Below are 12,265 nucleotides of genomic sequence, written 5' to 3'. Positions count from 1 at the left end.
GGACCGGGGGTTGGGGACCCCTGGTCTAGAACACGGGTGTCGAACTCCAGTCCTGGAGGACTGCAGTGGCTGCAGGTTTTCATTCTAACCATCTTCTTCATCAGTGACCAGTTTTTGCTGCTAATTAACGTCTTTTGTCTTAGTTTTAATTAACTTGGCTCAGGCCCCTTAGTTGTCTCTTTTTCCTTAATTAGCAGCCAAACAATAATGAGAAACAAAATGAGCCGCCACATGACCAGCCCACTTGTGCCCACCACACAATATCTGAAAATAAAGAAAGGTGAAGGTCTTGGTAAGGTTGATCTCTCAGGTCACCAAAACATTTTGACCTAAAAAATCAACAGTTTTGGAAATGTCTGCTGTGGCAGAATGAGAGCAGCAACAAGCCATGGAATTAAATAACGGGCTTAATTAACATCAAGAATCATCTTTTCATTCAGAGATTGGTTGGAGTGAAATTGGTTGTTGGAGTTTGATGCTCTAATTTAGCTGGTCATCTGTTGGCTCGTTTCACATCTTATTTCTGTTTGGCTGCCATTTAATGAAGAAACAAATCAATTCAGAGGACTGAATCCTTAAAAACAGGGCAATTAAAATGAATGGAAAAGAAGTTAATTAGCAATGAAAACTGGTCACTGATTAGGAAAAAGGGTAGAATGAAAACCTGCAGCCACTGCGGCCCTTCAGGCCTGGAGTTGGATACCCCTGGTCTAGAGCCAAACTGGCTGGACGGAAAAATACCAAATTCAAAACGTAACCTTCGTAGATTATGAGATGACGAGGTGCTGATTAGTTTTTGAGCCAAATCGTGCAAGAGAAAGAGGCCCTCTGGAAGAACCCTCAAATACCGTAATTCTATAATTCATTATGAATTGCTATCGAATGACCTATTGTACGATCAGAAAGATCAGAGCGGTAAATAATGACTGAAATGTTATAGAATAGTCCGGGTAACTTGGTTCCTAGAGCACAAAGCCTACTGACGCTCATGTCCGATTTTTGCTTCATGTGTTTTGGTCCTACATCTTTTTTTGGACCTCTGTGTCCGCCTCTGTTTTGCTCATTTTCGATGTCTTTATTCCTCGTTCTCCACAGCATTTCAGACGTTTTGATTTTTCGTCACACTCCTTTTCCTTCTCTAAGAAGAAACTGATTTCAGTGAGTTCTTTAGCTGCTAAGATCCTCCAGGCATCGTGCTGGGTAAAGCAGGACCACTGACCATCCACATCCATCAAATTGTGGTGAAGCGTAGATCAGGGCAAGGGAATAAAATGATTTCTAAAGCTTTGAGAGTTCCCAGGAGTAAACCGGCCACCGTAACTGGAATAAAGTTTGGAATCAACAGAACTCTCCCTAGAGTTGCCAATCTGGCCAAAACTGAGTCATCGGGCAAGAGGGGCCTTGGTCAGGGTTGTAACTAAGAACCAAATATTTCAGAAGTCCTGTGCTGAGATGGGAGCACCTTTCCATCTTAGCAGCTCTCCATCAATCAGATGTTTTTGTTACAGTGGCGTGCAAAAGTATTCAGTCCCCTTGAAAGTCATACATGCTTTAATGCATTTCATCATGAAAGTGATATCAAGTATAAATCTAAGGATTCTAAATGTGCAGAGAGCTGAATATCACACATTTAACGTGTTCTGTATGGCAATTGCTGCCTGTCGCTGCTGTCAGGTCAGGAGGAGGCCCCAGAAGCACATAGCGATTAACAACTGGGTCGGTTTTAAGATGACGTTTACGATGGTCTGCTTTAATGATATCAGTGATGTTCTGCATGACAAAGGATCTGTTCACGTGTTTATCATTCAGTGCTTTAAATGTGAACTCTCCTGCTGTAACAATACATTTCCCAAAGTCACAATAAAGCATCTGTAGATATTTAACTGAAGAAGAAAAACTCCCAAATTAGTGATTAGTTAATTATTCAAGCCCTCCTCATTCTTTTTTGTTGAGACCCCTTTTCTGCAGTAACAGCCTTCATTCTGTTAAGACAGATACTTTATTAATCCCAAGGGGAAATTCACACACTCCAGCAGCAGCATACTGATACAAAAAACAATATTAAATTAAAGATTGATAATAATGCAGGTAAAAACAGACAATAACTTTGTATAATGTTAACGTTTACCCCCCCGAGTGGAATTGAAGAGTCGCATAGTTTGGGGGGAGGAACGATCTCCTCAGTCTGTCAGTGGAGCAGGACGGTGACAGCAGTCTGTCGCTGAAGCTGCTCCTCTGTCTGGAGATGATCCTGTTCAGTGGATGCAGTGGATTCTCCATGATTGACAGGAGTCTGCTCAGTGCCCGTCGCTCTGCCACGGATGTCGAACTGTCCAGCTCCGTGCCTACAATAGAGCCTGCCTTCCTCACCAGTTTGTCCAGGCGTGAGGTGTCCTTTTTCTTAATGCTGCCTCCCCAGCACACCACCGCGTAGAAGGGCGCTCTCGCCACAAACCGTCTGATAGAACATCTGCAGCATCTTATTGCAGATGTTGAAGGACGCCAGTCTTCTAAGGAAGTATAGCCGGCTCTGTCCTCTCTTGCACAGAGAATCAGTATTGGCAGTCCAGTCCAATTTATCATCCAGCTGCACTCCCAGGTATTTATAGGTCTGTACCCTCTGCTCACAGTCACCTCTGATGATCACGGGTTCCATGAGGGGCCTGGTCCTCCTAAAATCCACCACCAGCTCCTTGGTTTTGCTGGTGTTCAGTTGTAGGTGGTTTGAGTCGCACCATTTAACAAAGTCATTGATTAGGTTCCTATACTCCTCCTTCTGCCCACTCCTGATGCAGCCCACGATAGCAGTGTCGTCAGCGAACTTTTGCACGTGGCAGGACTCCAAAGTTGTATTGGAAGTCTGATGTATATAGGCTGAACAGGACCGGAGAAAGTACAGTCCCCTGTGGCGCTCCTGTGTTGCTGACCACAATGTCAGACCTGCAGTTCCCAGGACGCACATACTGAGGTCTGTCTGTAAGATAGTCCACGATCCATGCCACCAGTTATGAATCTACTCCCGTTTCTGTCAGCTTGTCCCTAAGGAGCAGAGGTTGGATGGTGTTGAAGGCGCTAGAGAAGTCTAGAAACATAATTCTTACTGCACCACTGCCTCTGTCCAAGTGGGAGAGGGATCGGTATAGCATATAGATGATGGCATCCTCCACTCCCACCTTCTCCTGGTATGCGAACTGCAGAGTGTCAAGGATGTGGCATACCTGTGGCCTCAGGTGGTGAAGCAGCAGCTGCTCCATGGTCTTCATCACATGTGACGTCAGAGCGACAGGCCGGAAGTTGTTCAGCTCACTAGGACGTGATACCTTTGGGACTGGGGTGATACAAGATGTTTTCCATCTCGGGACTGTCCCCTGTACCAGGCTCAGGTTGAAGATGCGCTGTAGAGGACTCCCCAGCTCCAACGCACAGACCTTCAGCAGTCATGGCTATGTAAGCATGTCCCATTTCTGCATAGGAGTGTTCTGGAGGGATTGTTCTCCATTCTGCTTTATACAGACCCTCTATGTTGGTGGGATGGCACCTCAGGACAGCAGTTTTCAGATAGTGCCATAGCTTCTCAGTAGGTTTAAGATCAGTGCTTTCACTCTGCCATTCCCAGACCTTCACCTTTCTGATTTTGATGGCAAAGATGGAGGACTTTCCTCAGTAAATGAAGGTGAAGGGGTCTGAAATGTCTCTAAATACTCAATATTCTCTCTTTTAGGAGGCGTGCATTGCAGTGACGGCTCTACTGCACCTTTTCTTTATGGCATCATTTACCTGGATGCTAGTTGAGGGTCTTCTCTTATGGAGCAAAGTGGTGTCTGTGAACATAAGTGAAGACAGGAGGATGAAGTTTTATTACGTCATTGGCTGGGGTAGGTGATGTTTGGCCTCACTACGGGAATTCCATTTATCTATCTGTTATAAAGTGCCTATCTATCTATCTATCTATCTATCTATCTATCTATCTATCTATCTATCTATCTATCTATCTATCTATCTATCTATCTATCTATCTATCTGTCTGTCTGTCTGTCTGTCTGTCTGTCTGTCTGTCTGTCTGTCTGTCTGTCTGTCTGTCTGTCTGTCTGTCTGTCTGTCATTTGAGTGATGTTGATTAGTCACATTAAATCCCCTGCCATTCAGTGTTGTATAACAATAAAATGTAGGCACTTCGCTGTGTGCTGGTGGTTGTGCATTAAGGTGGTATTTGTTAGGTTGGTGCCTGAAGGGTGCCCACTGACAAGTTTGAAAAGCTTTGCCCCGCCACTAAGTGAGTGTCACACACCCCTCTCCCCTACTGAGTTGCCTGCCCCCTAGAGGAGGATGTCTTCCATTTCAGGATGAAACTCTGTGTGTTCTGCATGCGTGCAGCCAGTGTGGGATCGTTGTTAAGGCTTTGGACTTCAAACCTTGAGGTGGTGGGTTTACAATCCCACTACTGACGCTCTGTCACATGCCAATTGTATGTCAGATGGTGTAAGTTGCCTTGGATAAAGATGATAGCCAAATAAGTAAATCATCATAATAAGATGAAGTGGTCCCTCTTCCTGTTTCCCCTCTGGGTTTGCTGCTCCCCAGCACTACAGATGTCCATCTTTGCTGTCAGTGTGTATTCTTTCTATTCTTTTGTACTGTGTGTGTATTCTTGTACATATGGTGCATTCAGTAATCACTCCGACCCCTTCACTTTTGTGATATTTTGTTATGTGGCAGGCTTACGTTAAAATCATTTCAATTTATCCCCCCACACCATCAAGCAACACTCCATATCATTTAAGACCTGTTGATCGGAAAAGGCCTCCCTGTCTCCACTGTGATTCCGTGCTATTTATCAATGGAATGTGACCGAGTAAAAACGGGATTTTAGAAATCCCGGTAAACTATGCCATAAAGAAAAGGGGCAATGGAGCAGTCACCTTCTAGAAAAGAGAGAAGATGGACCATTAGAGACCCCGTGGCATTTTAAATCCTCTGGTGTACACTCACGTCACTTCACGGTGACCAACTGTTTATTTCAATGATGAAGTCACCAAGTCATTTTACATATAGAGAGTTAACTGTCAAACATTCAGTGGATTCAGAACGTCTTCAGACCCCTTCACCTCCTGTACACTTTATTGCGTTGTAGATTTACTTTGCAAAGGATCAGGGAGTCATTTGTTCTCATCAGCCTACAGTCATGGCCAAAAGATTGGAGAATGACACAAGTGTTGCTGTTCACAAAGTTTGCTACTTCAGTGTTTTTAGATCTTTTTGTCAGATTTTTCTATGGTGTACTGAAGTAGAATTACAAGCATTTCATGAGTTTCAAAGGCTTTTATTGACAATGACATGAAGTTTACGCAAAGAGTTCATATTTGCAGTGTTGGCCTTCTTTCTTTTTCAAGTCCTCTGCAATTCGCCCTGACATGCAGGCTGTCAATCAACTTCTGGGCCCAATCCTGATTGATGGCAGCCCATTCTTGCAGAATCAATGCTTGGAGTTTATCAGAATTGGTGGGTTTTTTTAGTTTGTCCACCCGCCTCTTGAGGATTGACCACAAGTTCTCAATGGGATTAACGTCTGGGGAGTTTCCGGGCCATGGATCCAAAATGTCGATGTTTTGTTCCCCGAGCCACTTAGTTCTCACTTTTGCCTTATGGCCTGGTGCTCCATCATGCTGGATTGTTCATTGTTGGTCACCAAATGGTTCTTGGATGGTTTGGCGAAGTTGCCCTCAGAGGACAGACAGACACACACTTCCATGTGTAGACATTTATATATAAGAATAAAAGTCCCCCGCAGCTCACGTATTAGTGAAACAAGGCAGTGAGGAGGGCCCTGCCCGGCTCCCTATTCCTGACGTCACACTTCTCCCTCCCCTTGACCCAAATCCTCTGTCTCGGATTAACGCAAGCAAATCATTCCTGCAAGTGAACTCTGATTGTTAGCATGATGAGAGAAGTCATAAAATCAAATGGAATGTTCAAGCAAATTCTAGAAAAAAAAAAAACCTGATCTAAAGCCGTTAAATAGTTCTCTCGTTCGCTAGCTATGCAGAGTTAAGGAATGCCCCGAGGCTGGCGTGTGAATGAGGAGGGCCCTGCCTCCCTCCCCTTGGCCCATTGCGTGTTTCAGTACCGCAAGTAAATTATGAGAGAAATGGCCAAATCGACAGGAATTTTCAAGCAATTTATTAAAAAAAATAAAGATCTAAATCCATTAAGTAGTTCTCTCCTGAAAAGCAGACAGACATACAGCCAGACAGATGTTGGACTGTATATATATATTGTGGAAAGCCAGCCCCCGGACACAGACAGACACCAGAATGTCCGAAATACACGCGTTTATTTAACACTGCACACAAGGTATAAAACAGCAACCCTCTTTCTTTTTCTTTCTTTCTTTCTTTCTTTCTTTCTCTCTCCTCCCCTGCTCACAAGCTCTGTCTCCTTCATCTCAACTCTGGCTTGTCTACTGGAGGGAAGCGACCCCTTTTATAATTACCCAGAAGAGCTCCAGGTGCTCTGTCCAATGACACTTCCTGGTGTGGAGGAAGTGCTGTCATCCAGGATTCCATAAACGTCCGGGCACCCCCTGGCGGTGGCCACGTCCCCCCACAGGGTTGAACTTTCCAGCTCCATGACCCTCATGCAGTCCAGGGAGGCTGCCCTCTTGTGCTCCAGGAGAAGTAGTGCCCCATTTCCGGTCCTCTGTTTCTTCCGGCGTCCCGGTGGGGCAACTCATATATATATATATATATATATATATATATATATATATATATATATATATACTGGGGCGGCACGGTGGCGCAGTGGGTAGCGCTGCTGCCTCGCAGTTGGGAGATCTGGGGACCTGGGTTCGCTTCCCGGGTCCGCCCTGCGTGGAGTTTGCATGTTCTCCCCGTGTCTGCGTGGGTTTCCTCCGGGCGCTCCGGTTTCCTCCCACAGTCCAAAGACATGCAGGTTAGGTGGATTGGCGATTCTAAATTGGCCCTAGTGTGTGCTTGGTGTGTGGGTGTGTTTGTGGGTGTCCTGTGGTGGGTTGGCACCCTGCCCAGGATTGGTTCCCTGCCTTGTGCCCTGTGTTGGCTGGGATTGGCTCCAGCAGACCCCCGTGACCCTGTGTTCGGATTCAGCGGGTTGGAAAATGGATGGATGGATATATATACTTTATATATATATATATATATATATATATATCCATCCATCCATTATCCAACCCGCTGAATCTGAACACAGGGTCCTGGGGGTCTGCTGGAGCCAATCCCAGCCAACACAGGGCACAAGGCAGGAACCAATCCTGGGCAGGGTGCCGACCCACTGCAGTATATATATATATATATACTGTATATATATATATATATAGTAACAAAGGCGCTATATAGGTACCCAACCCGACACAGATGGACACAGAGGCACGTATAAACAAACACAAGTTTTATTTTTCTTCATCCGTGGGCACACGCCTTCCCCGTGACCCACAGGCAATACACAGTCCATTAAGCACAATCCCAACATAGCAACAATCCTTTCTCCTGTTTACCACAACTCCTCCTCAAGCTTTGTTTCCTTCCTCCCAACTCTGTCTCCCAGAGTGGTGGTGGCTGGCCCTTTTTATATCCCACCCGGAAGCGTTCCAGGTGCTTGACAACCTGGTCCTAATTGCCCTTCCGTGTGGGCCTGAAGATACGTCCATGCAGCTGCCCCTAGCGGCCATCCGAGCCCCCAACCAGGCTGTGTAGGACTCCATCTCCCATGGAGCCATGTGACAGGTTGGCTGAATCACTGTCCGCCAGGGAGGCTGCCACCAGCGTCCCATTGGAGGTATTGAGCTACCCATGGTTGCTCCCCAGGAACACATGCAGAAGGGACGTCCCTGCCGGGCATGGGACCCGTCTGTCCGCCACGATATATATATATATATATACAGAGAGAGAGGTACATAATGTTAGGTAGGAACCAATCATTGGGAGAGCACGTGTTGCAGGCTTTCAGTTGGGGTGCATTTATGGGTACTCATCTCCTTGATTTAGCAGGCGCGTATTTGGCTTGCTAGAGGTAGGATGGACTTCATTCCGTTTATTTATTTTTTATTTAGCATTGAAGTGATTCTTGGTTTGTATTGTTTCTCCTCTCGTTTATAGAAAAGTTTGAATAAAAGCACCCGAGGAAATTGTGCAAGAGCCTCGTTTTATATTGCAATTTTTTTTTTGTGACCTGCCTTGCCACGAGTAAGGTGTGGAGGGCTCACGGTTCCGAACCGTGCCTTAACATACTCGGTTGTACGTGCAGCACCATACGTTTAGAACGTACTGAATGTGAATTAAAGTAAAGAGAAAGAACTCCTTTTTAAGCAGGAAACAACTTAAGTTTAACAAGGAAAAGCTATGTTTAAAGAAGAAACGTTTTTCCCTTTTTGTCTCTTATTCTACGTGTGTAACGACTTTTTTTATTCTTGTGTGGAATGTTTGCTTTGAAATTTCAGCAAACCTTTTTTAAACAATCTTTATTTGGACTTTATTTGGTATGCGTTCGACTCGTGCAGTGCATATTGGTTGTGGTTAGCACCCAATGTAAAACATTATGTAACTTCCTTTTAATATTTTTGCAGTACTTAAGCATATTAATGTTTATTTCCCAGTTTATTTTGTGTTAGGATTTTCAGGAGGTGCATAATTTGGTGTGCTAGAGCAAGGGTGGGCAAACGAATTATAAAATCTTTTGTGATTTTCTTAAAAAAAATAACAGCGACATCAATTTCAGAGGCCTAGGGACAAGTTTAAAACTTTTCCGATTTTATTAAACAAGAAACAATGTGTGTTTCGGAACATGTGAACATATGAGCGTGCTCGTTTATAAAGTTCCATGTGTACAAACAGATGCTTGTGTTTACCGAAGTGCACTTTGTACTGCGTGCAAGGGCGTGTTCATACTTTACGCGACGCATGCGCTTGAGGATGCTGCTGCTACGCAAGCGCTGTACTGTTTATACTTACGCGCGTGCTTTTCGTAAAATTTGGAAGATTCCACTAAGTTGGCAGTGCGAGATATCATCACGGTGAGAAAACGTTCAGCTTCGCTGTGTTGTAAATTGTCGGAAACCGGAACATGGGCGCTTTTGCTTAGAGTTTAAGAAGTGTTTTTTGAATGTTGATTGATGAAAAGCGCCCACGCTTTTATTTTATGATGTATGAGAAGGCGGCACGGTGGCGCAGTGGGTTGCGCTGCTGCCTCACAGTTAGGAGACCAGGGTTCGCTTCCCGGGTCCTCCCTGCGTGGAGTTTGCATGTCTGCCTGTTTGCATGTCTGGGATCTCGAGTTGTTTCATCTTGTAGTGTGTGCTGCAACGTGCTGTACCAGTGCATGCTCCCCAACTTGACTTGTTACTAGTGCCATCTATGGGTGAAATCTTGAACTATTCTTCATATGAAAATTTAATTTCTTAATTAACATTAATTGATGAATTAGTGAAACTGATTATTGATTTATGTATTGTCATCAGAAGTAAGTGTGCAAAATTTCAAGTCACTTGGACAATAGGAAGTGGGTTAAATATCGATTACAATGTTTGTACCAGACAACAAATGGGTGACGTTAAAATAAGCGTGGTAATAATAATAATAATAAATAAATTATGAGGTTAAAGTGGACATTTCAAGATTAAAGCAAAATTGCCAATTTAATCACAAAATAGCCCTTTTCACCATGTCCTTACTTTTTTGTCTATGGCTCAGATAAGCTGCTGTACATTCTGATGCTGCTGTGAAGGTGAAAATAAAAAAAGACGGCACAGAAGATGGCACGTGAGACTTTTAAAATGTATCGCGTCATTACGATCGGGAATATGCGACGCTTGAATATCAAAGCACCACGAATGCATCTGTATGTTGGCATTTCGCTTCAGCACATCGAACCATTCATTAAACATCGAAGCAGGCACATCGATCCTGTAGGATCCGCAAAGCGGCTTTCTGTCACATGTAGATAGTAAACAGAGACTCTGACGTCACATTTCAACTTTTATCAAGCTGCGCCAACATCCTGCCTGCCCCTGACTTTTTGCTGGTAATGCAACTCATGCACGTATCACGCTAATTTCTGAGGATGCGTGAAATGAACACTGGGAACACTTGGCAGTGATGATGTACGCGTTCTGAGTGTGAACTGTACGCGCACGCTGACATTTCGATCGCACGCAGTCAGAAGACCGCGGTTGCTCTGTAAGCTCACGTGACGCATTCTCGCTCATGTGTTTGAGTCGCTTGGATTAATTCAGCCATCGTTGTCGTCCGAGTGCTGGATTAAATTTCTGATTTTGTTATCCCTATCAATGAGTGCTACCATGAAAAAACATAAAATTGAAGATGAATGCCATGTTTTATCAAGGAATTCAAGTATTTTCTTAACAAATCTCTCTCTATATAAAATGGATTTTATTGAAATTGAAATGTAGGTTACCCTTGGCCCATAGGTGCTCACTTAGAAACGGTTTTAAAAATTTCGTGGTCCGAGCACGTTCTGTCTGTATGTCTGTCCGCTTTTCACGAGAGAATTACTTAACAGATTATTTTCTATAATTTGCTTGAACTTTCCGGTTGATTTTGCGACTTCTCTCTTCGCACCAAGTACCAGAGGTCGCTTGTGGTACCGATGTCTTTATTCAAATCCAACAGAGTGGTTGTGGGCCAAGAGCAGGGGGACGGGGCCTTCCTCATGCACTCCCCAGCCTCTGTTTGAGTCGCTTTACATCTCACCACGTGTTGCAGTGCATTTGCATCCGCTTAGCTAGTGATACCTGTTTGTTCAGCAGACTTTATCATCTAGCAATTGTTAAAGAGTAACGTTTGATGTTTTTGAGAGAGAGAGATCAGAGCTCCGTGTGTTTTAGAGGGTACCTGCTGATTGCCGGAGATATCACAGCCACGTGCTTTTTTCTCCATGCGGGGGACGCTCTCCCATCAGAGCTGAACACGATCAGATACTGTGCCAACATCTATTGATTTTTAAAGTTTGTCATGTTTCATTATTATGTGGGCGCAGCCACGGGGTACAGCTAGTGTTGAAAATAAAGCAGTGTGCCTAAGATGCCAGGACACTCTTGCTGTTTTTAAGGCATTTAATTTGAAGAGACATTTTCAGACTAAGAGCAGTTTGGAAGTAATTTATCAGAAGTGAATTACAGCAAAAAGCTAATTTTATATGCTGCTTTCTTTGTGTATTAGAATTGTATAGTTACATAACTAATAAATGTATTTCTAGGTGAAAATGTTCATTATTAGGTAATTTAGCTCAATTCTTCCACCAACATTTAAACATAACGCGTACACCCAAGACAACACTTGAGTGGCTTCTGGTTGAGTCTCTGACTGGGCCAGACAAAGCCCACACCACATTTGTATTATCGTAGTATTTGCCTCTACTTACCCTTTATCTGTTTTCCCTCAAGGATAAGTGTTCTCGTCAAGTTCATTATCGGGTTGGTCTACTGTTGCACTTTAAGATGAACAAACACATACATAGCTATACGCATACACACAGACCCTAACCACAACAGTGCCCCATGAATGACACACACACGCTGATTAACCTTTAGCACTTTAAACCACACAAGTGCTTTAGGTATATCGCAGCCTGTCACTCAACACTTCAAGAGACTTATTATCGGCACGAACAACATACGATGTTTTAATGATATCTCAGACCTAAATATTACTTTTGGTCTACAAGAATACATTTAAACATACAAAGGCTCAGCACTCTTGACTATAGGCCATTTATCAGCCAAGAATACCTTCTTTAGGTACTGTTCCCTACTATTGAGTGGAGCTCTCACTCTCCGCCTTACCACTAGAATTACCAGAGCCTACGAGAAAACTCGTAAATCCGTCCCACCTTAAATCCGTTCGCACCTTTCTGTCAGCATCTTTTGTCCTGTAAATGTGCCGATTAAGACAAGCAGCCTGCTATTCCATTCCCCCACCGTCGCAGAACGTTCACAATGTTCTCCCAGCTCATGCCTTGATTGATTATCTGGGAGTGAAGTGCTGGAGTTTTAGAGTGGAAATAATAGATCGTTATTTGGAACACATGAATTCCATGTGTGTTCAGTTTCTACAGTAATCTGTATAAACACATTGTTAAAACAGAAACTTTTTCATATTTTAGTAATACAGTAAATGTTACAAAATGTAGACATAAACTATAGAATGTGTGAAGCTTAAAGTCCAAAGATCAGCAACATGTGGGGACTGACAAGATCGGGAAAAAAAACATGCGA

At 43.8% G+C, this 12,265-nt stretch overlaps 1 protein-coding gene across 1 annotated transcript in view; it reads left to right on the top strand.

Moving 5' to 3' along the window:
* The window catches only part of adgrd2 (adhesion G protein-coupled receptor D2), a 324,978-nt gene that overhangs the window by 124,803 nt on the left and 187,910 nt on the right, over positions 1-12,265 (top strand). The window contains exon 13 of the mRNA XM_051931976.1: positions 3,722-3,875. Within this exon, the coding sequence (XP_051787936.1) occupies positions 3,722-3,875 (154 nt within the window). The remainder of the gene's footprint in view (positions 1-3,721; positions 3,876-12,265) is intronic.

Source organism: Erpetoichthys calabaricus, chromosome 9, assembly GCF_900747795.2.
Source record: "Erpetoichthys calabaricus chromosome 9, fErpCal1.3, whole genome shotgun sequence".
In the NCBI taxonomy this organism is placed as follows: domain Eukaryota; kingdom Metazoa; phylum Chordata; class Cladistia; order Polypteriformes; family Polypteridae; genus Erpetoichthys; species Erpetoichthys calabaricus.
This window is presented reverse-complemented; position numbering and strand designations above follow the sequence as displayed.